General features: G+C 37.7%; 4 protein-coding genes and 1 long non-coding RNA gene across 5 annotated transcripts; 3 read left to right on the forward strand and 2 right to left on the reverse strand.

The window, feature by feature from the left end:
• Positions 1 to 3,230: 3,230 nt before the first annotated feature.
• LOC144648578 (uncharacterized) lies at positions 3,231 to 5,023 on the reverse strand. Its single transcript, XM_078508103.1, has one exon. The coding sequence runs from the start codon at positions 4,990 to 4,992 to the stop codon at positions 3,418 to 3,420; it is 1,575 nt and encodes a 524-aa protein (XP_078364229.1). The 5' UTR covers positions 4,993 to 5,023; the 3' UTR covers positions 3,231 to 3,417.
• Positions 5,024 to 5,178: 155 nt separating this feature from the next.
• LOC144648586 (uncharacterized) lies at positions 5,179 to 6,798 on the reverse strand. Its single transcript, XM_078508108.1, has 3 exons — positions 6,273 to 6,798; positions 5,603 to 5,843; positions 5,179 to 5,325 (listed from the first exon to the last, which is right to left on the reverse strand). The coding sequence occupies exons 1-3, from the start codon at positions 6,350 to 6,352 to the stop codon at positions 5,212 to 5,214; spliced, it is 435 nt and encodes a 144-aa protein (XP_078364234.1). The 5' UTR covers positions 6,353 to 6,798; the 3' UTR covers positions 5,179 to 5,211.
• A 3,223-nt stretch (positions 6,799 to 10,021) lies between these two features.
• On the forward strand, positions 10,022 to 11,027 carry LOC144648594 (uncharacterized). Its single transcript, XR_013569714.1, has 2 exons — positions 10,022 to 10,142; positions 10,580 to 11,027. It is a non-coding gene; the product is annotated as an uncharacterized LOC144648594 (long non-coding RNA).
• On the forward strand, positions 11,028 to 14,089 carry LOC144645052 (uncharacterized). The gene is made up of 6 exons (XM_078504542.1): positions 11,028 to 11,075; positions 11,300 to 11,419; positions 11,837 to 12,043; positions 12,399 to 12,546; positions 12,781 to 12,884; positions 13,238 to 14,089. The coding sequence occupies exons 1-6, from the start codon at positions 11,028 to 11,030 to the stop codon at positions 13,550 to 13,552; spliced, it is 942 nt and encodes a 313-aa protein (XP_078360668.1). The 3' UTR covers positions 13,553 to 14,089.
• A 2,474-nt stretch (positions 14,090 to 16,563) lies between these two features.
• On the forward strand, positions 16,564 to 22,194 carry LOC144655580 (uncharacterized). The gene is made up of 8 exons (XM_078515859.1): positions 16,564 to 18,309; positions 18,418 to 18,441; positions 18,599 to 18,629; positions 18,794 to 18,847; positions 19,106 to 19,132; positions 20,031 to 20,096; positions 21,134 to 21,232; positions 22,076 to 22,194. The coding sequence occupies exons 2-8, from the start codon at positions 18,418 to 18,420 to the stop codon at positions 22,138 to 22,140; spliced, it is 366 nt and encodes a 121-aa protein (XP_078371985.1). The 5' UTR covers positions 16,564 to 18,309; the 3' UTR covers positions 22,141 to 22,194.
• The last annotated feature ends 2,034 nt before the right edge of the window (positions 22,195 to 24,228 follow it).

A 24,228-nucleotide genomic window follows, 5' to 3' on the forward strand; every position in this document is an offset into this window, starting at 1 on the left:
TCAACTCGGCTGCGCCTCGTTGACTATTTGCTCGTAGAAAACTCGGGCTCGTAGTCTAATTGTTAAATAGAACTGTTTTATGTGACAAAAAGGCATTAATTTCAATTCATACTTGATGTTTTTCATTCCACAAATGTTCATTTGGAGCCACAATGCAAGTTATGTGCTTCGAGATCCGTTAAACAGAAACTTTTGTAGTGCGGTTGCGTCACAGTAATTTGCAATGTCACGCAAATTGTAACGTATTCTTATTAGCTGTGTGATGTGAGGTAAGTTGTTTTTTGAGAAAAGAATAAAAGAACAGAGTAATTTACCTCTGTGGTCGGGCATTTGGGAGTAAATCGCTAAATGACAGAACAGAAAATAAAACAAATGAAAAGTGTTCCGAAAAAGAGACAGAGTGTGCTAAACTGTTTTCAATAGTGAAAGGAACTGAAAAATGCGACCCGAAGTTGCATTTGTAAGTATTCAGTTTGATATCGGCACTTTATCTCAGCTGTGAGAAAAATTGTATGACCTACCAAATATTTTTTCCAACTAGATTGGACTGCAGAGGCAAATGAAAAAGAAACTGATTTATTTCTACGAGAAACCCATAATGGTTATTCAACTCTTTTGTACTTGGAGGTGGTTTTATTAGTAGCGCTCCAGCAGGGATCATATAATGGAACCATGCCGTCATTGTATTTTTATTACTTTACTTATGTATTCTTCAGAAAATATGGGGAATTTTTACTATACGAGAAAAGGGCTGGGTAACCCCTCCCTCCCCCCCCCCCCCAAAAAAAAAAAGTCTACCATCACCATGTTTCTGAGCACTAAGACACACTTGCGAGGGATGAACTAGTTGATTTTTATCTTCATCTCTCGAGCAGGTAAACTTTAGTGGCCAAAACATGATGTTTTAGTTTTAAAACGTGAATTGGAAGGGGACTCATCGTATTCCAAGCCAAGCACAATGACATTCCTTCCCCCTCCGTGGGGGGGGGGGGGGGAGCATTCCCCTACTCAAGTTTCCCAAAAATTCTTTTACAGTGTCCGGTGTGTCTGTAATTACTTGTGACAATACATAACTAGGCAGTTCAGACGATCCTGCTTCATGGTGCTTTTTGAGGGAATTCTTTGAAGTCCGAAGGCGGAAGTCGTCGATGCCACAGGCTCTGTAAAATACAATCTTCGCAGATTGCAGACCTCTCCTTGTATTGTAGCGTTTTCGGGAAAAGGAGTTTCGTTTGAGGTCATACACCGCCAAGCGTGTATTTTATGATGTGCCAGCGAGAAGGGGGGGGGGGGGGGAGGGAAGGAGGGGGTGGGGGGCTGAGCCTTCCCAAGTTTTTGTTTGGGGGACTTCAGTCAGGCATCCTGTCCCCCACCTCCGCCGCCTATGTAAATTAAAAAAGTAAACGTTGTAACGGTATTCTGACACGTTATCGAAATTTAATGTCGCAATGCTAAAGGCCACGTGCGCTCACTTTGAACTTCCACACAAAAGGACTTGAAAGAGTGCAGCAGTTATAAAGAGCTGACGAAACTGCTGAGAGCTGTTCGAGAGATGAAGATAATAATCAACTAGTTCCCTTTCAAGTATGTCCTGGTGCTCAGAATATGTGCTTTAAAAAAATACAATGATTCTGAAGCGCTACAGACAACACCACCTCCAAGTAGAAACAGAGACTCAAAAGAGTTGAACTGACCATTATTTTCTCGTAGAAATAAATCAGTTTCTTTTTCATTTGCCTCAGTCCGATTAGTTGGAAAAAATATTTGCAGTCATACAATTTCTCACAGATGATAAAGTGCCGATCAAAGAAACTTACAAATGCTACTTCGGGTCGCATTTTTCAGTTCCTTTCACTATTGAAAAAAGTTTAGCACACTCTGTCTCTTTTTCGGAACACTTTTCATTTGTGTTATTTTCTGTTCTGTATTGGATTTCTCCCAATGCCCGACCACAGAGTATTGTTCTTTTATTCTTTTCCCAAAAAGCAACTCACCTCACACCACACAGCTAATAAGAATACGTTACATTTCGTGACATTGCAAATTACTGTGACGCAACCGCACTACAAAATTTTCTGTTTAACGGATCTCGAAGCACATAATGCACCTATCAATGTTAAGCCCGAGGGGTGGGGGGGGGGGGGGGGCGGGCTAACCACGGGAATTTGATCGTGAGGTAGGTCCCCAGGGTAGGGATTTTGATCGTACTTGATGGCCCCAGGGTAGGGATTTTGGTCGTATATGAAGGTTTGAAGGACATCTGACCACCTTTCATGGGGATTTTGACCAATTATTTTGTCCCGGGGGTGGGGAATTTGACATTTGTTTATAGAAAATGTCAAAATCCCCACCCCTTGCCTGACCCCCCCCCCTGATAGGGCCATAACTTGCATTGTGGCTCCAAATGAACGTTTGTGGAATGAAACACATCAAGTATGAATTGAAATTAATAACTTTTTGTCACCTAAAACAGTTCTATTGAAGCTTGTTGATTGTATCTGGCGACTACGCTTCCTCAGTAAGCAACCTGGTCCAACCTGTAAGTGATGTTTTTGGACGTAAAGTTATAAGTTGTCTTTGCATGATCGATTCGTGTTGTCAGAATTCAATTTGTCGTTTTAACACGTTTTATATTTATTAAATGGCTGAATTTCGATTCTTCTTCTTCCCCTAGAGACACTACGGGAGCGAATTGAACTTACATTATTGGGACAAGTGCGACCAGTGAAACCGTCAATATTTACCTTGTGGAGTCTCGCACACCGCGAGTATTCTGGTCATCTTCAACACAATTCAAAAGTAGAATCCTTAAAGAAGAGTAAAACTCAAAAGATAAGAGTTTAACTATTAGAGAAGTGTGTTTGCACTGATATTAAGTATCTCATCTTTCTTTTAGTGCATTTATACTGCATTTAGTTGAAATCCTCTAAAAAAATATTTCCTCCCTAAACAAAATTCTAATACCCTGAAAAAAAGGGAAGATTACACTTTTTAGTGTAATAGATACTGATTTCAGTGTTAAAGGAAATGTCCTTACACTGATTCTAAGTGTTAAAATATTCTTTAAGTGAACTTAAAAAAAAGTAATTTACTTATCCCTAAAGTAAGTTTTTTTCTCTTTTAATAATAAAGCTTTCACACCCTTAAACCTGGAAAGCACACTCTTTTAAGAGTGCATATTACAAGATAGTGAACTGTGATTTTAAGTTAATTATATTTAGTTTTGCCATAACACAACCTTAACTGCAATAATAAAAAATCCGTACAACAACTTTTGTTTTCTAATTAACATAACAAAGCAATGGTTTGGTGGGAATTGTATGTATGACTTTTGAATAAATTATATTACTTGTTAATCTTAATTCAAGTAACTCAACATCATAACAACAATATATGGCCTTGCCATACAACAGGTTACTAGTCTTTGAGGTCAGAAATGTCATATTTTAACTTGATGTAATTATTGCCATTAAAAGAATAGAGAGGCAATGGGGTATATGTAACAAGCATATCTGGTGTCACTGACACAATCCCAGATGCTTGGGGCCGTACTTCATATGCTCTCAGTGACTCATTAAATCCAACTGTCTGCAGGAATATTACATCAAACACGACAAGAGAAATGTTAAGTTCCAGTATACCACACAGTTTTCCAAACATTGGCATTTCTTCATCATCAAACTTCACAGCCAGATAACATTTATCCACATGATACTTAGTGCCATGAAGAATAATCCATTTGAACGATTCAACATTGTTTATGCTGTCCTTTTCAATTGAGAGGGATGACGAGATCCTTTGTTTGGTTGCGGACAGATCATCTCCTTGAAGTTGCCGCACAGGTCCATACTCATTTTCCTTAAAGAGTGAACTACGACTGATGGCAGCTAGCTTCTGGTGATGGCGGCATAATGATAGACATAAGTTCTTAAAATTCATAACTTTCTTAAGCTGTTTGAAATACTTGTGTTTGGCCTCAAATCGCATAGCCCACAAATTAATAAGAGGGCCCAGAAGGAGAATAATTTTGGGAAAATGGACTAGGTAATGCTGTTTTGGGGTAAACGGTTGGTCTGGGAATAGCTCCTTAAAGAGTCTTAAGTAGTCTTTAACTGCTTCTTTAAGTCTTGCAATGGTTTCTAGGCTAATGACTGAAGCAAAAGAAATATCAGTTATTTCAGCCAATAAAGTGTACAACTCCCAGTGAACATCATTAAGGTTGACATTTTTCCCAACTACAAAAGGAAAAATTTGAAAGAGTAAATGTGCTTTGGCTGCATCTTGGTTAAGACATGAAGAACCACGGAGATCTTGCTGCCTTATATTGTTAGGTTTGTCTTTCTCTTCCATGTAGCCATATAAGAAATTCTTGATTCCATTGTTAATTTCAACAAGAGTTGTCTGTTTAGTGCTTATAAAGTGTTTTATCAAAGCTTGCAAAGTAAGAGGGATGACTCCCTCCAACAAAACATGCATCACATCAGGTGGAGTTTGTTCAAATATATCAAAATATGGAAATTCACACAGGATGCTTTTGCGATTTATGCCATAGGCAGTCTTATAATTGTCCTTTAAGGCCTGGGGTGCATTATTGATTACACTGCATTGCTGAAGATGTTGTTCAAGTGTCAGTGGATCAAAATCTTCTTCATAAAATCCATTTTGCATGGCATCATAGTCTGCATGACAGAACCTGCACTTTCGAAATGCTCCTCCTACTGACTCCTTTAAACCAATGGCTTGATGTGCTGCAGGATTATCTGCCACATAGGCAACCAAAGCTGCATTGATGCCAATCAGGTTTCCACTCTTCAAATGAATGGGATGTCCTCCTGCTGTACTGAGCTTTTGCATATCCTCCAATAACGGTTGAAGAATTGTGTCAAATCCATATGTTGCCACATCTGAAGTTGTCACCACTGCATACAAGTTGATTGCATTTAAAACACTCCGATATATTTTAGGTAAGTTACCTATTATGTAATAAAACATAAGTAGCTTGAATTGTTTCACCCTTGTACCAATAGCATTACACAGTTCAATCTCGTCACTATAAAGGATAATTTCAAGTGTGCTGATACCACTGCTTGCAAACAAAGGGTGGCTCGACAGGACTGCACCATCCTGGATGTATTCAAATTTACCATGAGCATGCTTGCACTTTGCTTCCAACAATGTTTTTCTCAATGGCTCATTCGATAACATAGCCTCTTAATGTTGGATGAGAGGAATAAAACAAAAGGAGTGTGTTTTAAACAATGGTCGCCTTCCTCTCCTTCGACCTTGTGATGAAAGTGTTGTTCCAAGTTTTTTTTGAACAGGCTCCTGAGGTAAATAAAATCATAAGAAAAGAATCAGTCTTCTTTTCAAACTAATTATTAATTTTAAATCACTTTAAAATAAATGTGCTTAAATAGCATACAATATATTACAAAACTCTTCCTAATGTACAAGTCATGTCTGGGACAACCCGCCTTGAGGGCATCCACAAGTCATTTTCATTTTGATGCCGGACCAGACCAGCACAGAGCAGCCAAGTGACATAAACAAAGTGATCCAACTGTTCATTCTCACATACAAAATTATTTGAAAATGTACATACCACAACATGGAAGTGTTTCTTGAAAAATTGATTCCGTAACCAGTCACTCCCACAACCTCGAAATAGATGATCATCAGTCATGTCAAAACAATCGCTTAAATCGCATTGTTCTGGGACAGTGTCTGCTAGTCGTCTTCTAACCTTTTCTTCAGCTATCCTAACACTGTCTTCGCAACGTTTTGTCATCCCTTGCATAATATTACTAATTGCTCTTTGTGGTAGTTGGTACATCTCCCTCATACTAAAAAGAAAATAATATACTGTAAATTTCTTTATCTTCTTAAAAGTAGAGAAACTGTAACGGGTAAAAATAGAACCAGTGAACTGAGAACATCTTCAGTTCTTTTAACCTTAAATCAAACAGAATGATTTCAGAAAATGCTGAACACCTAGTGACATCAAACAATAGGGATAAAAATATGGACACGAATTTCCTTTTACCTAGTTGCAAAATAGTTCTTTGGCTTGTTTTAGTGTGCCACTATTTTTCTCTGTGAGAATCTTTTCTTTTGGTATTTGCCCACCCTTTTCCATTAAAAATATTACGGTGACTGGTCTGTCCCATTAATGGCTCATTAATGCTATCCCCCAGATCCAATACTCAACCAGCCCCTACCCCACCCCCACCCTGCCCTCCCACGGAGGAAATGTCAAAATTTTTTAGGTATACCTTTCAAGGAACAAAATGGCGTGCTCCTGAGCTTCGTTCTGTAATTCTTCAATGGCATGCACTTCAGGCAGATCGTCCATTTCTTGATCTTCGTCTCCTGCATGTATTTGAGGCTAAATATCTTCTGCTTCTTCATTAATTGGCACAATAAAGTAGTTGCAATCTTGCGGTGGCCTTGCGTGGCCTTTGTAAATGTCGTCGTGTTTTCTCCTGATGTGCTTATAAAAGCTGTTTTATTTCATACATACTGAGATTTACAGTTAGAATTGATCTGTTGAAAACACGGTTCGGAAATTCTCGCAGCCAATGGCAACGGCGAAACGACTTTCTCACACGTGAGAAACCCGTTTCGTCCAATCAGAAAGCGGCTGTCAAACGCATCAACATTTTCAATGAACGTGGAGCGAACGTGGTAGCTTTGTCGATGGCGCTAGCTTTTTCACTGCTTGAAAGTTTTTGGCCTTTCGCAGTACATTTGTGTACGGTTTAAAACGTTCTCATTAACAACTATGGCTGAATCTTCTGGCAGTAGGTTTAAACCATTAAGTAAACCCATCGAAGAATATATTACAGAGCAGGAAAACAAAAACACTCGAGCGAAAACGCAGCGGGATGTGAATCTGCTTTCTACATTTCTGCTGGAGAAAAACGAACAAAGAAAAATTGAAGACATCCAACCAGAAGAGCTCAGCCGTTACCTTAGTGAATTCATTCTTAGTGTGAAAAGAAAAGATGGCCAAGACTATGAACCATCGAGCCTTCGAGGGTTGTTATCAAGTTTTAACCGGTATTTAAGAGAACGCAAGTACTCAGCGAGTATTATCGAAGACACTGTGTTTGATCAAGCAAGAAAATGTCTGGAAGCTCGCAGCAAACAACTGAAAAAAGAAGGCAAAGGGAACAAACCCAACGCAGCCGAAGCAGGGGCGGATCCAGAGGGGGTGGATTGGGTGGCTAGCCACCCCCCTTGATCCACCAAAAAATGAAAATAAACACATTAAAACAGAAAATAAGGACAATGACAGTGGGTAAGGTGAAAAAAGTGTTAAAGAAGTGTTAAGTGCTAAAGTAAATTTTACATATTTGTCAACATTCACCTTCCTTAGCCAGGCGGCCGTTCAAAGTAAAGGACGGCCACTCTTCCGAAGTAGGAGATTTTCGACAGCCTGTTTTACAAACTTCTGTGCTTAATGTAACAAAACGTGTGTATAATTTTAAAAAATTACATTCCTTTTAGCTTTCAAGAGTTGGTTTAGCCTTGCTGGCATGATTTTCTTCTCCATGTTAATCTTTCACGGGAGATTTCTTACCGTTTTCTTCGCATCGAAGCGATTTCTCAAGCAAAGCCGCTGTTCTAAAAACATTGACTTACCAAAATGTCCCCAGGCCACTTTGCCAAGAGCTAAAAATTTCCTTGCACGTGGTCAGCAAAACAACGCATATCTGTTCTTTCGTGTAAGTTCGTGGATAGTCCTCAAAATTCAATCACTGTTCATAGGAACTAAAGTTTCTGTCCCAAATATAATTCAAGGTAAGTCGAGGAAAGAATGCTTGCCAAATTATCCTGGAAAAACAGCGGTTTAATAACTTTATTGAAAGATGTTTAAAGCTGCTCAGAATCGCGGAAATCACGTCTAAGAGGCCTCAACTTTTCAAAATTTTCGAGGGGGCATGCCCCCAGAACCCCCTAGGAGAAAGGGCCTACGGCCCCATGAAATATGGGTCTCAGGCCCGAAATAATTTGGACTCCACTTTCAAAATCCTGTCTAAAAGCCTGATACCCCCTCCCCCCACCCCCATAAAAAACCTGGGGCTTAAACAAGATAGTAAACAAAAATATTGTTAAACAGCCACCCCCCTTTGAAAAATCCTGGATCCGCCCCTGCGAAGCTTTGACTGATGTGGAGGAAAACATTCTTTTCAAAAAGATTTACTAGAATCTCAAATGCCGAAGCTTTGCTAAACACAGTCTGCTTTTCAATTCGGTCCATTTTGGTTTGAGAGGCTGTGAAGAACACGGCAGATGATTGGGGCGACGTGGAACTTCACATGGAAGCCGACGGAACTGAATACCTAGAGTATTCTGAACGTCAAACGAAAACTAGAACGGGAGCTGAACCTCGAAATGTCAGAGCTGTTAAACCGAAGGCTTTCGCAGCACCAAACGGTTCACCTGAAAGAGATCCAGTTGCCGTTTACAAAATTTATTCCGAAAAGAGACCTGACGCGATGAATAAACCTGATGCGCCATTCTATCTCGGAATAAATTACACAAAAAGTCCTTCGTCGAAAAAACTGTGGTTTAAATCAATTGCAATGGGTCAGAACAAATTGAATAGTCTGATGAAAACCATGGCGGAAAAAGGAGGCCTTTCAAGTAAACGACTGACTAATCACAGCGCTCGAAAACGCATGGTACAAAAACTAAACGACAGCGACATACCTCCCAGTCACATTATGCAGTTCTCAGGTCACAAAAATGTCCAAAGCATTAACAATTATAGCCACATTTCCCAACAACAGCAAAAAAACATGTCAAGGATACTAAGTGCGACCTCGACTGAATCTTCTGCAAAAGTTCATCGAGCATTGGCTACAGAGAGTGAAGCTGAAACTCTGTCTTGTAGTTTTCAGTCGTCAAGCAGTCCAACATTGCCTGGAGCAAGTGTATTTAGCGGAGCCGTGTTTCATGGAGGACACTTTAACATTTCTATAAACACAGTAAGTCAGTCGCCTAATGCGTACTCAGCAACAAGAAAGCACACCTTCAAGCGTGTTAAACGTATTTTAGATTCTTCGGATGAAGATAGCCCTCCCTTGCAATAGCACGGTTACGTATTCTTAGTTCTTATTTCTATATTTCATTTTTGTACTTGTTGAGTGAAAAACTCTTGATATTCGATTTCTTATCCAATTAGAACAATTTTAAGACACGAGAATAATCTCATGAAATGTCTTTTTTCAACGATTTTGTTGTTATTATCATTTTGTAAATTAGCGTACTTTCATTTTCTGTGCTTGTACCAGGGTATTATAACAATAAAAAAACAGTTCAGCGTGGAAAAATCTCTGTATTTATAAAATAAACAAATTACAGCATGGAAAGTGCTTTGTACGGTGTTTACGCACTCGTTGTTTTGTATCAGAAACTCTCACTCGTTCGATTTCTGATACGTCAACAACTCGTGCGTAAACACCGTACGCGCGCACTTTCCATGAAGTAATCTATATGTATTTTGTATAAACTTTCTTGCATTCTGGTATATCGCCAAGACCACAAATAAGTTTAAAATCATCGTCAGTATGAACTAGATTTAAATGCGAAATAAGTATTTTCAGTGATATTGCGCTAAACACACAGAACTCGAAGATGCACCGCCACATGCTGGAGATCGGCAAAGACGAAAGAAATGATTATGTCAATCAAACTAAACACGAATGCGTAATGCAATATTCTTAGCCAATGAAAACATCAGAAAACCCCGCCAAAAATTGTCAGCCTCTCTTTCGTGATGAGGCGAGGGTGAAGGAACATTCGTTCAAGATGGCGGGCTTAGCGAGGGAGGATTTAATCGGCCTTTCCGCGAAAGATTTAGCCGTTAAACTTTCGGAAGCCGGCTTACCGAAATCACTCACAGACGCCTTGCATGGTAAGCGTTGCATTTGTCGCATTTGTTTAGCTTTTTGTTGCATATCACTGTGCTACATGACCTTATTTTCACGGGTTTGTTTTTTCTGGTTTTTGCCAATGCAGAAAGGGACATTAAAGGATCGACACTCCTACTCATGGATGCAGAAGATATTGAATACGAGATGGGCGAATTAACAGTTGAAGACAGGCTATATTTACGAAATTTTCTTCGTGAAATTGTAAGTTTTGAAGTCTAAATGTTCTAGCAAGTGACATTTGCTTATGGCCGCCATTTTGGCGCCCTTTTTATAATCGAAAGCACATGCTGAAATTAAACGTCCAAAAAGTGGACAGAATTAGTCATCAATTGCCCCTTTTCTTTATAGTTTGATGTTTTGTATGGAAGCAATCTTATACGTAGTATCTGGGTTGTATCTTAGTGGCTTATGTTTTGGGAACCAGTGTTTTGTAATACTGAGCTAGAAAGAAAGATATCTTAAGCAGTCAAATAATTGACAGCAATTGATATCTTCAAATTAAGACAATTGTTTGCAAAGTACAATGGTGTTGGCATGCTCCTCAAAAGGATTATTAAATGAATGGTGATTGTATATAGACTTGAACCTATAACAACCAATTTGCAAATCTGTATTCTGTTATCATCTGTGATTTTCAGAGAAAACAAGAGGAATGTATTACCGAAGTTGTGCTAGTTCTTAGTGACAGCAGTAGCAGTAAAAGGAAAAATAAACCTACCAGTAGTTCATCAGAAAGTGGTTCAACACTATCCGTGTATTCGTGATGATAGCTCATACTCTCCACAGTCCCAGACAGCAAAACAAACACAGAGAGACGACTATGGTAGATTGGAAAAATATAAGCCCCTGGATCTGCCTCCAGACTTTGATCTGCTGACTTCCTTTCCCAAAAAAGTCGAAAAGGCCTTAAAATCAGATTTCAAGCAACCTGGGTCGTTGCCCCATGATCTTCTGAGGAAATTTGTAAACCAGGTTGCTGACCACATAGAGTCGGAGAATTCTCACCCTTCAAAGCAAACAATTGAGTGGGTCGCATGGAGACATTGTGTCAAGTATCCCTGCTTGCAGCAAATTAACCCATTAGGAATGATTCCTGAAGAGAAACCTTGGAAAAGTAAACCTTTCAAGGAGTGGGTAAGAATTAATAATTAGGATTATTCTGTCAATTCAAACTGAAAATGATTTTGTCAGGACCAGACGTAACTCTATCAAGAAGTTATAAATAAATTCCGTATTTTTGCATACCTTTGTCACATCTTTGTGGCACACTTTACTGAGATATTTAGAATACAAAATTGTTAACCCCTGCAGAAAGTCAAACTTAAAAATATTGGTTTGCTATTTTTATTGCATCATAGGATCTCTTAACAGAGAAAATACGAAGAGCCCTGGAAAACAAACGATACCAGGCAAAAAGAAAGTCCTCGACAAATGACTGTTGTCTGGTGGAAATTAAAAGGTTGAAATCAGTGATCAAGGTATAAGATAAAGTGATGCTTCATTTTTACAGGCCTGTGCTAAACCAAGCTTAAATTGTATTGGCAGTTATAAATTTTGATGCTTACTGTTGACTATATTTAATGTTTTTGTGAGTGACACTCACCATGAGGCCATGAAACCTGGTCACTATTGGCTATCATGTCTATAACTCATGCTATAGTATATATTACTGTGCAAGAAAATACTTTGAGAGAGATCTTTCTGATATGTGTATATATATTTTAGCTCTAGATCAAGGAAATAGTCAGGTTTATATTACTATGGTTCATAACATGAAAATAATTTTGTGGTGCGTAGTTTTGTTGGATACTCTCAGTATACACTGTTTTTATATATACAAAGTAGTTGCGGACTAGACTTATTGTTATGTACATTGCTTAGCAAAAACAGGACAGGGAGCTGTTGATGACAAGGCCTCATTAGCAAGACACAGCAAAAGACTCCAAGAAGAGTTTAAAAAAAGTTCCCCAAATGAAGAGGTGATAAAAGAACTTATGGATGCAGAATTTTCAGCCCGGAAACGCTTCATAACTAAGACTGATGTACGAACAAGAATAAGGGAGACCCTAGCAAAGTATCATATTCTCAGTAATGGCAATGAGGTACTTAAATAATGATATTATTGGCATAAGTACTTGTTTTACACCTGCTACAAAAGGTGGGCAGGGTGGGGGTGGGGGTGGGGTAGGGGCTGGGTGAGTATTGGATCTGGGGGATAGCATTAATGGGACAGACCAGTCACCATAATATTTTTAATGGAAAAGGGTGGGCAAATACCAAAAGAAAAGATTCTCACAAAGAAAAATAGTGGCACACTAAAACAAGCCAAAGAAATATTTTGGTGTGGAAAGGCTACATCTACTTAAAGGTTTAACTCTTACCTCATGCATGAAGAGGTTGGTATAAGAAGGGTGGAATAATATTAGATTTCTGACTGTGGGTTCTTATGGATTTCAGCTTGAGGAAGAATTGATAAGAATTCTTAAATTTGAAAAGGACATGAAATGCAATGTGGAGGATTTACTGAAGGCTTGGAAAACCCAGTATGAGAAGTTACGAGAATTCATCGCACAACAATTTTCATTAAAGAGAGATGAAATTACAGGTATGCAAACAAAGATTTAAGAGGTTTTCTTTTAAATTAACTTGTTTCCTCAGATTTACAGTGTCCCCAATTAGCACAGCAGTGCTAGATACATCAACACTCAAATATAGTGGTTATTTTTTTTGCTATGAAATGAACTGTAATGTACATCCACGAGTCCAGCTCAGTCAATTATGGAGTAAATAGGATAAGAATACTTAATTGGTGCTTTTATTTCTCTTTTTTTGCCATCAGATGCTTTACTGTTGAAGAGCTTGCCACAAATATTTGTTACTAAGCTGCACAAGAAGAAGGAAGGCAAGAAGGAAGGAGTCTTGGCTGTAATTTCGTCCGATGAGGTGGGTGCACAATAAGACTGTAAATCTAAATTTAACAACATGTACAAGGCTGTTCCCGTGAAAGAATCATGGGTATCCCATGTAAAGTCTTCCAACCATGAAAATTGGGGTGCCTAGCCCTTTGGTTTCATTATCCCCCACCAGAACACAAAGTCAGTAGCCTGAGGCTCCCCAGGAACTGCTACTATAGGGCACAACCACAACCCAAATTCAGGAAAGTAATTTGCATACAATTGGCACACATAAATATATACAGGTCCAGGGAGAATATATATGATTAATGTCTTCACGGATAATAATTTATTTATCTTTATTTTTATCATAATTACGGTATCCCTCTTTGTCTGATATAGGAAATCCCTTCAGATCCTTATATTCTGGTGCAGTCAGGAGAAGATGATGACTCTAGTGAGGTCTCATACACAGTCATGGTTGGAGAACAAAAGTATTGCACCACTGAAGGCGAAGATGCACTTGGGCATGCTATTCTTCAACTTTTGGCATTGTTTTATGTGTATCACTTAGAGTATCCACAGCCAATACGTAATACGTACTTCTATTTGCAGCAGTTTATATTAGGAGACCATAATGTGGCATCAACGCCTAGAATTCTTAATAGCTACCACGAAGCTATTCAAAAGTACTTGGTGTTTGCCAACGCTTTGTAAGTTTAGGACACTGACTGTTCAAGAAAATTCAAGTTAAAATGGAATTGTATGCAAATTACTTTCCTTAACTTTTTTGGCGTTGAAATTGACTTTGAATAACCTTCCTTGTACTATAGAGTGATTACCCATTCAGGGTACTCATAGTATTGAACCTTGACTTTTACGAACTACATGTAAGAAAAAAAAAACCGCAGTAATTCCCACTGATCTTCATTGCTGCATTTGCAAAGGAGTATCCTGTCATCATCCTTCCTTTGCAAGATGATTTCCGCGTTAAAATAGTTCAACAGTTGGCTGTCATCTTGTCGATTCCCGTCTTGTCTACTGGAGGCCATGTTTACATCGTGGAACGTGTCAGTTTTCTTGCATTTAAAGGTTGGTTTGTTTATGTTAGAAAATGTGCTCCTCACTATGGAGAAGGGTCTGTTTGCAGTGAGACACATAAACAAATTTATATCTGTCAGTTACTGTTGTTGATATCGACTAGCATTTACAAGGGTAACAGCTAGAGTTATATTTTTGGCAAAGGATTAATAAAAGGATTTTACTCAGTTTTTCAGTGTCATGTTCTTGTTACAGGAAAATGCTGTATTAAAGAGCTTTACCAAGCTAGCATGCATGCAGTTAAATTGTATTAATAATAGTTTTCCACAACCTTGCTATAGATATTGGAGACTATAACTTCTTGATTTTGTATAAGTGCAAGTTAAACTATACTCAAACTTGATACACCTAGTGCATATTGACAAGGATTATTTTTCTATTTTTAGGAAACAAAAACCCTTTAAACAAGAAGCTTGAGAAGCTTGAGAAGCTTAAAATCGGGCGCTTAATAATTAGCTATCTGTTTTGACTTGAAAGGCAGGGTACAGTACAGTAAAAATCACTGGAAAAACAGTCACTTAAACCTATTCAGGCCGGGGGGAGGGGGCCTTTGAGGCCCGCGCTGACTATGGACGCTTATAACTTTTTCAAGATTCAACCAAACGCTGCCAAACTTTGCGCGTTTATCTAAAATTTATCTTGCAATAATTTGGTAGGATTAGCTATTGTGCCAGTAACTTGAAATCACCATGGCAACGTCATTTTGACAGGCTTGTTTTCCCAAATTTGAATTTTTCGTGTTTCTATTTAATAATGAAAATCTGGAATGTTTTCAAAATTGCATTATTACTTAATGACATAATGGTCTCAATTTAGAAAAATATATTTCGCACAATACAAATAAACGATTGAACTAGACGTCTAGAAAATATAAATTTGTAACACTTAGCAAAGTGCAGCCTTTTCGCAATACTTAATAAAGGCGGAGTTTTTACCTGAAGACCAATTTTTCCAACGCTTTAGGTGGCTGACGCATTTCAGTATTTTCCAGCCCTTACACTTTAATGGAACAGTATACAACTCCTAATCAGGTAACTACTATTATTATCAATACACGCGGCCAAATTGAAAACCGCCCTATTGAAAACACGCGCTTTGCGGGCCGCAAATGACTCCTAGCGGGCTGTTAATGCATTAACGGCCCTGCAGCTGATTGGTTCTCTGTTCATCATCCGATTAACTTTAACCAATCAGCGTCGCTGACGCGGGAAAACCATTCAGGTGCGTACGCGTACAGCAAGAGTCTCAAACAGTTTTTCGACAAGCGAATTGTGTTCGGTAGGAAAAATCAAAGTCTATTTGTTGTAAATGGGACAAAATACAGCCAAAAAAATCGGATTTAGAAGCAAATGCACAAGGCGAAGAGACAAAGAGAGCAACTCCTTGTTGTCTTGCGAGAAACGAAACGTCGTTCACTTGAATTGTGTATCGCCGTTAAAGCAGTTGCAGGAATTTTACGCCGAAGTTCAATCGGAAAATGTAAGTTTGTAAAGTATTATTATCCATGAATCAACCCATTGCTCATTATTTTCAGAGACACTGCAGCTAGCTCTTTTATACAACAACTACACAATAAGACATTAGCCTCAGTAGCATCGTGTATAATTTTCATTGCGACGAAGTACTTGTGTTATTTGAATTGAAAATCATGATGCTAACTTCATTAAACTGAATGTTTTACCTATCTGGATGTTATTTGGCCTTGTTTATTGATAATAATGATAGTAAAATGACTTTTTTCGGGAATATTGTTTATTTGCTCCCTTGTAGTGTCATTTGTGGCCCTTGCGCTTCGCGCTCGGGCCACAAATGACACTACGCGGGCGCAAATAAACAATATTCCCTCAAAAAGTCATTTTATTCCCTTATTGTCAAGAAAATGATCACAACTTATTGACCAATGATTAGGTATTTGTTTCATACCATTACTGAAATAGCAACTGGTGAAAAAATGGTAGTACTGACCCAAAGTATAAGGGCTGGAAAACACTGAAAACCATTTCAGCCGCGTTTCAAGGAATCCAAAAAAGCTTTATCCCATATATATTTGCTTTGCAGTATTTTGTTAATTTTTGGACGATTTTGGGGGATGTCTGGGAGGCCATAGTTTTTCTCAAAGGATTAGTAAAATTTAGACAAATAAGAAATATTGGAGATTTAATGTGATTTTAAAATTTGAATTTGAAGTTAAAAATTGGTGGACGGACACCAAACAGTCTCCTGACAACCCGGAGTGCTCTTGCGAGGGGTCAACTGTTTGGAGGTGTTTCCATTCTTTTCTTCAATCCCTTCTTTAAATCTCTTAAAGTTCCATTCAACTTCAGGTAGAACCCCACCTTAAGTTTTGTTCTTGTGAGAAAACAACAGAAGTCAAAGGTTGCGTGATATAACCAAGCATGGATTTTAATTCTCCCTCCCTTTCCATCTCCTTAGCATTTCACCCCCACTTGTCCCTCCCTTTCTACTCTCATTCAAGTAATGTTTGTTTACATTTCCTAACCAATTCAGTATCGTACTAATCTGTACCAAGCAATCAGATAATAACAGAAATTTGCCTTAATTTTGATCTCCCATACCAAGACCTTAGAGTATAAACCGCTAATAAAACAAAACACACTTGATAATATATAGATTTAGGCAAGCCTAAAAGCGGAGCTCCCCAGTTAATTATTTTGCACTTTATTGAATTCTGAATTCTGGCCATTTAAATAAATAAAAATTAATATTTGTCCTTATTTCTTTTTTACTATGTCCGCGTGGGGGATGTAGCTAAGAAAACACTATGCCGGCTCGTCAACAAGCCCACCTGGCTTTTCTGGGCTAAGCAGCTCTTAAAGTTTACTATGTCTTTGTGTACATGTGAAATTTCAGCTGAGTTTAAGTTTTATTTCTACATTTGCCTAGTACCACAACAAGACAGTTTATTTTAAGTTAGGGCTTGAGCTTATTAGCTGTTAGGGTTAGGTATTAACAAAAGGAATTCAAACAGGTCAATTTGCAATTCTCCCACAAAATCATTAAAATATATGGCATGAAATGAACTCATTGCAGAATGAAAGTTATTCCGGAATAATTCAGGCACCGCACTAATTAACTTTTTTTTCCAAGCGTATATGATAAGTAGTTGCTCATTTGTAATGATTAGCAGAGCCTACGTCATTCTCATTGTTTCTCACCCCGCATTCCCCCGCCCCTGCCCCCTTCTCGCTTTTTTGGGGGGTGAGGGGGGGGGGGATACTCTTGGAATAAGGTTGTAGTGTAGTAGAGCCATTGTGCGAGAGAATAATGCCGTGGAGAGAAATGAGGGATTAAATGTAACATTATCGCTTTTTTAACGTGAATAAAGATTTATCATTTTTTGTAGTTATAAGTCTGTTGAAGTGTCACTTGTATAAAAACAGCGAAAGTCTGTCCTATTAAAGTGTGAATTTAATTTTAATTTTATATAATTTTGTTGAGGTTTTCTGTTAATATTTTTTCTGTCCCACAGTTTTGACATGAACCAATCTCAAACGTAACAAAATATTAGCTTTGGGAAACCCTTTTAAACAAGAGAAATCAAAATCCTGATCATCTTTTAATCCTGGGTTAGCGTTAATCGTCTTTCGAACAACAATCAGAAAAGTTAAATGTTGGTCTTGGCATAATTACACAGGTCCTTTTGCTTTGTAAGTACATCATCAAAACAAATCAATTTTTAAAGTGTAAAACACAACCACATTAATACAGGTAATAAACCAAACAAGTAAAAAATAACAACAACTTTTAATTGCTTACCAACTTGAAATCGTTTATTCTTTGGTTGACTAGGGTTTGAATGTTTTGACCCAGGCGTCAGGTCATGTTTGGTTCCTCTCGGTTCACCTTTGTCACTTCTCTCACTAAACTGGCAAGCCAATTTTCTTCTTGATTTAACAGGCGTACCTGTTCGTGTCGGCCTCACAAAATTGACGAATTCGTCTTCATCTACGTGTGAAATGACAGGTTGTAATTATTATCAATTCAGGTTACTATATACACATATTTCACATCGAAACAGGGCAAAAAACCGGCGAGCATTAAAATCATTCCTCTCAATTTCCTAGATGTATCCAGCAAAAAATATTTCCGAAAAACGGCCAGTGCACACTTTTCGACTTTTCAACACACTTTTCGACTCACGATCTGCCGGTCGTCTCCTTTGCTTTTTCTCTTCCTTCCGTTTTCAGTTTGACCCAGTTTCCCTGGACACAGGAGAGACAGAACAGACGACTGGGGACGAGTCAGGCGCCTTTGCAACGCGCGGAAAAAGGCGGGAAAGCTCTCGCACGATGGCCTATTTTACCGTGGTGACAGTTTGAAGAAGCCGGTTGTCTATCTTAGCTGCAATAAAGGTGGGTGGCGTTGCGTACTCTGTATTGAAGAAAATCTGTTTTTTCCCCGTTTAGCTTCTGTTACTTAAGCTTCTTTTTTAACTTTTTATACTTTATTTTATACTGAAGATGTCAGACCGATCCGACGATGAGGTAAGAAAAAGCAATTCATTTTTTTTCTTGTTGTTAGACAGAAACAAAATTTTAGCACACGCACGCATTCATTAGGAAGTTTACAAAAAATGCTCAATTTTTATGCAAGTTCTGATTAACAAATGAATTAAAACTGTTTCATTTTCCCCATTACTAGCTGTCAGCCGACGAAAACCGGCGCGAAAGATGTAAGTAACTCATGTAAGATACTTAGATATTATGCGAACTTAAATATTTTTCTAAAGAACTACAGTTGGTCATTTTGCAAGCTTAACTTAAAATTCAATTATATTTATTAGGGGCAGGTGACCTAACTTAGCTGTATCTTTTCTTTTACTTTTATATCTGCCAGTCTATAGAGAGAGAGAAGATACACCGCCGCCCCGCGCGCGCCGTGATCCGCCAGGTGTGTATGATAAGGTATTTGTACTACCTAGGATGGAGAAATTGGATGTGATTACAACATAACTGCAACCCTAAATATGACTCTTGAGCAGTTTGTACCCTTAAATTAAAATTGATATACAACTTTCGTACGTAAATGATTCAGCGGATATTCGCAAATATGCAGCGCAATGGATTTAATCATGGTACAATTGCAATTTTGTTTAATGCAAGGCCTACAGCTTGAGCTAACTAATAGTTTCCTACTTTTACATTACAGAAAACAGACCACCAAGAGGGCATAGAAGTAAGTATGGTTAATAATACTTCTGTATAAAATTTGTTGTGATTTAATGTTATTACCCTTTGACAAATTGGTGAATACTTTTGTTCAACTCTATATTATATATGGTAATGACTACAAAACTGAAGTGTATGACTGAAGAGTAAACAGCCCAATTTCAATATTCTAAAATAAATTATTAAGCATAAAGCTAAATTAGACATCACTACCAGGCTCTGGATAATAGACCCCACAAGCTCTATATAGTTTTATTGCACAGAGCTTCATACTAAGCTATCGACCCAAAACAACAGGTGTTCTCCCTGTGTTTATTTAAAAGTTCAGTTTGGCATTAGATTTAGAGAATCAAGATTTAAAGTATCCCAGCTATGACTAATTTATGACAATTCCTGGTTTTAATTCAGAAATCAAGTGAGAGCTATTCTATGAGGGAGTGGTCATTATTTGTGGGGAGGTGGGCTTGAGGTTGGGAGAAGTCAAAATAGCTAAGTGATTTCATTTTTACTTCCCCTCCCCTACACATGACATGAAAATTTTTAAAAAAATAAAAGAGACCAATGTGGTTGTGAGCCACCCTAGCCTAAATGAGACCCTGACAGCTACAAAATTATGCCATTTTGTCATAAAAGGCACTCTAGGTTATTAAAGGGTTCATAATTAGGTATGACATTGATAATTGCATAATAGCAATTTACGGTAGTAATACTGAAATTGCTATAAAAAAATTAACTTTCACATGATAAGGTAATAACTATCGCAAACATTACTTAAAAAGCACTAAACTACCACTGTTGGTGCATTATAACTGCATATGATACAAAGTTAAAACAATTTTATTAACGTATTAAACTCATCTTCAAGTACTAAATTTTCTTCAATATATTTTCAAATTTGTTTACAGGAATCTGTTACAAGTGTAATGGGCATGGGCACGTAGCCTATATGTGCCCATCAAGAGAAGATGGAGGTAAATAACTTGTCCCGGGAACAGGGTATACTAATCACCCTTTTTACTCTGGAACAGGGTCAAATTTTTCCCCATTAGCCTGATTAAACACAATAAAGTTTACCTACAAAACTCTGTTCCTCTAATTGCTTTATCTCCGAGCCACAGACGATTAAGTGAGATATATATAAACTTTAATTAAGATATATATGGAACAGGGTACCTATTTTGCAATGTTTCTTTGTGTATCAGGGTAGCAAATTAAGCACTGTTAAGCTTTAATTTTCCTCTGGAACAGGTTCTGAGTCTCAGATACTCAGCGGCACACCCCCGTTGTAAATATTAGGGAATCCCCCCAGGAATGTTGTATAGTCGATATTCGCCATCATTATAGACACATCAGTCAAAAGATGAACACATCTCTAACATACATACTTCTGATTTCTACCTTGATTTTTGCGCCCATTTGATCATCCCCGTTAATAGTTAGAATCTAGAGTATCCCAGATGCATTAATTGCTGTCTGTCAAACAATGACTTTGCAAACAAAATTATAATAACCTTCCACGGGAAAACGTACATTACAATATTAATTTATTATGGCCTTCGTGTGGTTATGAAAAGCGTCTGGTAGTTTAAAGCGTTAGAGAAATCGTTTGAACTGTTTTCACAGGCCGTTTTAGTCGTTTGGCAAGCCATGCCACTTCTTCACAGGACTTTTATAATGATCTACAAGGCACGTACCGACGGAACAGTTCGCGAAAGAACAATTTTTTTCTGATAACATGCAACGTGAACAAGAAAGCAAGAAGCAATTGACCCTTAAGACTTGGTAACCCCACCCTGCCACTTTAAGAACGAATATAGAAGTCATATTTTTATTTATCTCTTCCATCAACAAGTTTCCTCTTATCCCCCTTTAAGATTTAACCATCCCATAACCCCATAGACAGGATCCCCCCCCCCCCCACCTAAGGATAAATTAGGGAGGGTGAGGGTTCTAACGCCCCCTTACCCCTCCCTCTCCACAATGATTATCATTCTCACTTCTTTCATAGATCACGATCTCAAATGTTTTCGTTGTGGGGGGGGAGGGCACAAGAAGTATATTTGCCCAACCCCCCGGCCAAGGCCAAAAAGGCCGAAGGAAAAAAAAGGTATGGTTTAATTTATATCCAGCAGTTGTTAGAAAACTTATTAGTAGAAAGGATTAATTGATATCAATGTCACTAAAGGCCAGTAAGATGTTGATACCAAATACCTAAAGCTGATAACAAAGGCCCCATGCGAGGCCCCTTTTCCTAGGTGGGTCTGGGGCATTCTTTCCCAGAGAATGCAGAGAACTTGAAATTTAGAAGATCGAAAATGCAATTTCATTTCCAGCATTCTGGGCATAAAAAATGATGTTGATCATGTCTCATGTTGTATATAAATCGCTCACTATCTTTTGTCGTCAAACTATTTTTTTTTCTTCTTCTCATGTCTACAAACAATTTATTTGAGCATTTCTGCATTTACAAATAACCTTTTTCAGGAGTTTTGATCCTCTCCTCCAAAGCAAAAATAATGGCCCTTCCCTAATAAAGAGATTTTGACAAAGACAAAACCCCCACTCATGACCACACGTAGCATGAGGTCGCATGCGGAAATATTAAATTCATGCAAGAACTGCAGATCTTTTATGATGTTTTAAATGTCACACAAGCACTGAGGATAAAACACTTAAATAATAAAAAACAACAACATGCTTACATAACAATACCAAAAACTCATGAAACTGAACAAAATACTTAGTACCCATATTTTGGCCAAAAAATACTGCATACCTTGGTTAAAAACACCTAAGATATCATATACTCATGTGTTATTTAAATTTAATTTAAATGTAATTAAAATCATAGATCCAATTCTTTGTCTGCTCATTGCCTTTTCTTTAAAATTATTCACTTTTTTTTATTTTAAGTACACTACTTTACTTTACTCTTTTTCTTTTTCTGCAGAAGAAAACCCACCAAAAAATGGAAACGGTGGAGGGAAAAACGTTTTTTACATCCACAACCATTGAGCTCTTACTAGAGGATACGTGAAAAAAAATAAAGTCTCAACAGTTTGTTGAAAATTCTTGCTTTGAGTCTTGTTTATATAATAATTCATGGTTGGTTATTCATGTTTATCAACGATATACTGTCATTAAAATTAGCAGTCAACTAGAAATGTGTGTTTCCAGAAAAAAATAATACCCCCCCCCCTACCCCACCGAGGACTTTTCTAGTTTGACACCCCAAGTATAAAGGCGGCCTTTAAAATTTAAAGAGGTTTGAAAAGAAAAACAAGAAACAATGAAACAATGAAACAAAATGTGGCTGAAAATTATGTGTAGAAAGTAATCGACCGCCAAAAAAGTGGACATTGAGAGCCATAATCGATCGATGACTTTCGTGTCTATCTGTAAAGCCAGCATCGTACATGAAGGAGCATTCAAAAGCTAAATCGGGTTGATAGAATAAACAAACCATTTTATTGCTACGGGGTAAAAAGAAAAAAAAAACTTGACCCTCTGGGATTTGAACCCATGACCTCCGGATCTGCAGACTAGCACCTTACCGATTGAGCTAATCCGACAGACTCTGTAATGCATGTTGAATATATCCTATATCAATGTAATAGATATTGTGGAGTCTACTAAACTGCTGCGAAACTATAACAGGATCGCGAAACTATTTTCTATTGCTAGAAGGCAGATAATTTACTGTACTCTAAAGTAATTTTCGTGCCATGAGTAATGATTTTGCCCCGCTTTAAGATTATTATTTTTGTCGTACTGCTGACATTCAGTATAACCGTGAGCTATTTAAATTTGTGTCGCACCTATAAACCGCCATAAAAATTAGTACTTTGGCGGCTTATTCACTAGAATGAAAACATTGTAAGCTCCAGTGAAAATTAAATAAATGGGGAGCTCCGCTATTAGGCTCGCCTAAATTTATATATTATCGTTCATTAAAAATTGCTAGGTTAAGAATAAAACTGCTTGGTTATAAAAGATCAAAGGTCTACAACTAATTTTCAGAATATTTGCCAAAATGAACATGGAAAATGCCAAATGCATGCTAACATGACCCTCCAAGTTAAAGTGTTAACATGCAAACAACACTATAAATGTATGTCATAAGATCAAATCATTTGAATCAATCATTAAGAAGATTTCATTCAAGAAACTTAAAGGTTGCTGAAGGTAAGGCATAACATTTGTTTCAGATTTGCTTAGTCCAGCTTGTAATTTATGTATAGTCAACACAACATATCAAATTACTTTACACATGTCAAGCGCTAATAATATTTAAGATTACATAACGGTACTTATTTCAGCTTTTATGACAACACTTTTAAAATACACTAGTTTTAATCTCCGTTATGTTTTGGTACATTTAACTCAAGCTTGTTAGCTGATAAAAAGCAAACCACTGGATGAGAGATGTTTTAGCACTGACAATTACTGATGACTGCGAAGTCAACTTAATATGTTATTAAACTCAAAGCATTTCTGCAAACCCTTACACCCTGTCTTAATTAAAAGGTTTGGCCTTTAAACAACCCCCAATCCCCGCCCCCTAGCGCTAGCCCTACATATACATGTACATGCAGTGTAAAAACACTGACACATCCTAAAAGCTTTTCTTCCAACATTAATACTAAGATTTTGAAAGATATATATCTAACACTCTAATAATGTAGTAGTTTGCATACACAGCTGCATACCATGTCTAAAATGGCATGAATTTACTCACACAAATTCCAGTTTTTAGTTTTCAGTAAAGTCATTAACCTTTCTTGAGTGCATTTTCCAAGTTCAACAACAACATTATGAATTTTTATGTCAAATACAAATGTATAACAATTACTGTTGACGTTCTAAATGAAACCAGCAAAACAGAACCAAAGGGTTGGGGGTTTCTTAAACCTCAAAATTGTTAAATTTTTTTGATAAGTCTGATAAGTTAATCATTTGGGACTCAGATATGTAATCCACATGAACACTCACCCTTGCATCATGCCGGGCTTTGGCCGGACTAGCCAACGGATAAAAACTCCAGGGAAGTCTCGGCCACAAAGCAAGCCTGGCCTGGCCAGACCAGGAAAACCAAGGTAAAGA

Source organism: Oculina patagonica, chromosome 1 (genome assembly GCF_052425735.1).
Source record: "Oculina patagonica isolate OP01 chromosome 1, crgOcupat, whole genome shotgun sequence".
In the NCBI taxonomy this organism is placed as follows: domain Eukaryota; kingdom Metazoa; phylum Cnidaria; class Anthozoa; order Scleractinia; family Oculinidae; genus Oculina; species Oculina patagonica.

Bases quoted from the DNA above. Each gene is read 5' to 3' on its own strand.
- LOC144655580 (XM_078515859.1), top strand. From the start codon at position 18,418: ATGTCAGACCGATCCGACGATGAG. The intron at 18,442-18,598 runs GTAAGAAAAAGC...CCCCATTACTAG, and splicing joins CAGACCGATCCGACGATGAG to CTGTCAGCCGACGAAAACCG. The intron at 18,630-18,793 runs GTAAGTAACTCA...TATATCTGCCAG, and splicing joins CGAAAACCGGCGCGAAAGAT to TCTATAGAGAGAGAGAAGAT.
- LOC144648586 (XM_078508108.1), bottom strand. From the start codon at position 6,352: ATGGACGATCTGCCTGAAGTGCATGCCATTGAAGAATTACAGAACGAA. The intron at 5,844-6,272 runs GTATACCTAAAA...TTTTCTTTTTAG, and splicing joins GCCATTTTGTTCCTTGAAAG to TATGAGGGAGATGTACCAAC. The intron at 5,326-5,602 runs GTATGTACATTT...TATTTACCTCAG, and splicing joins AGAAACACTTCCATGTTGTG to GAGCCTGTTCAAAAAAAACT.
- LOC144645052 (XM_078504542.1), top strand. From the start codon at position 11,028: ATGATTCCTGAAGAGAAACCTTGGAAAAGTAAACCTTTCAAGGAGTGG. The intron at 11,420-11,836 runs GTATAAGATAAA...AAAACAGGACAG, and splicing joins GGTTGAAATCAGTGATCAAG to GGAGCTGTTGATGACAAGGC. The intron at 12,044-12,398 runs GTACTTAAATAA...TATGGATTTCAG, and splicing joins TTCTCAGTAATGGCAATGAG to CTTGAGGAAGAATTGATAAG.
- LOC144648578 (XM_078508103.1), bottom strand. From the start codon at position 4,992: ATGTTTTATTACATAATAGGTAACTTACCTAAAATATATCGGAGTGTT.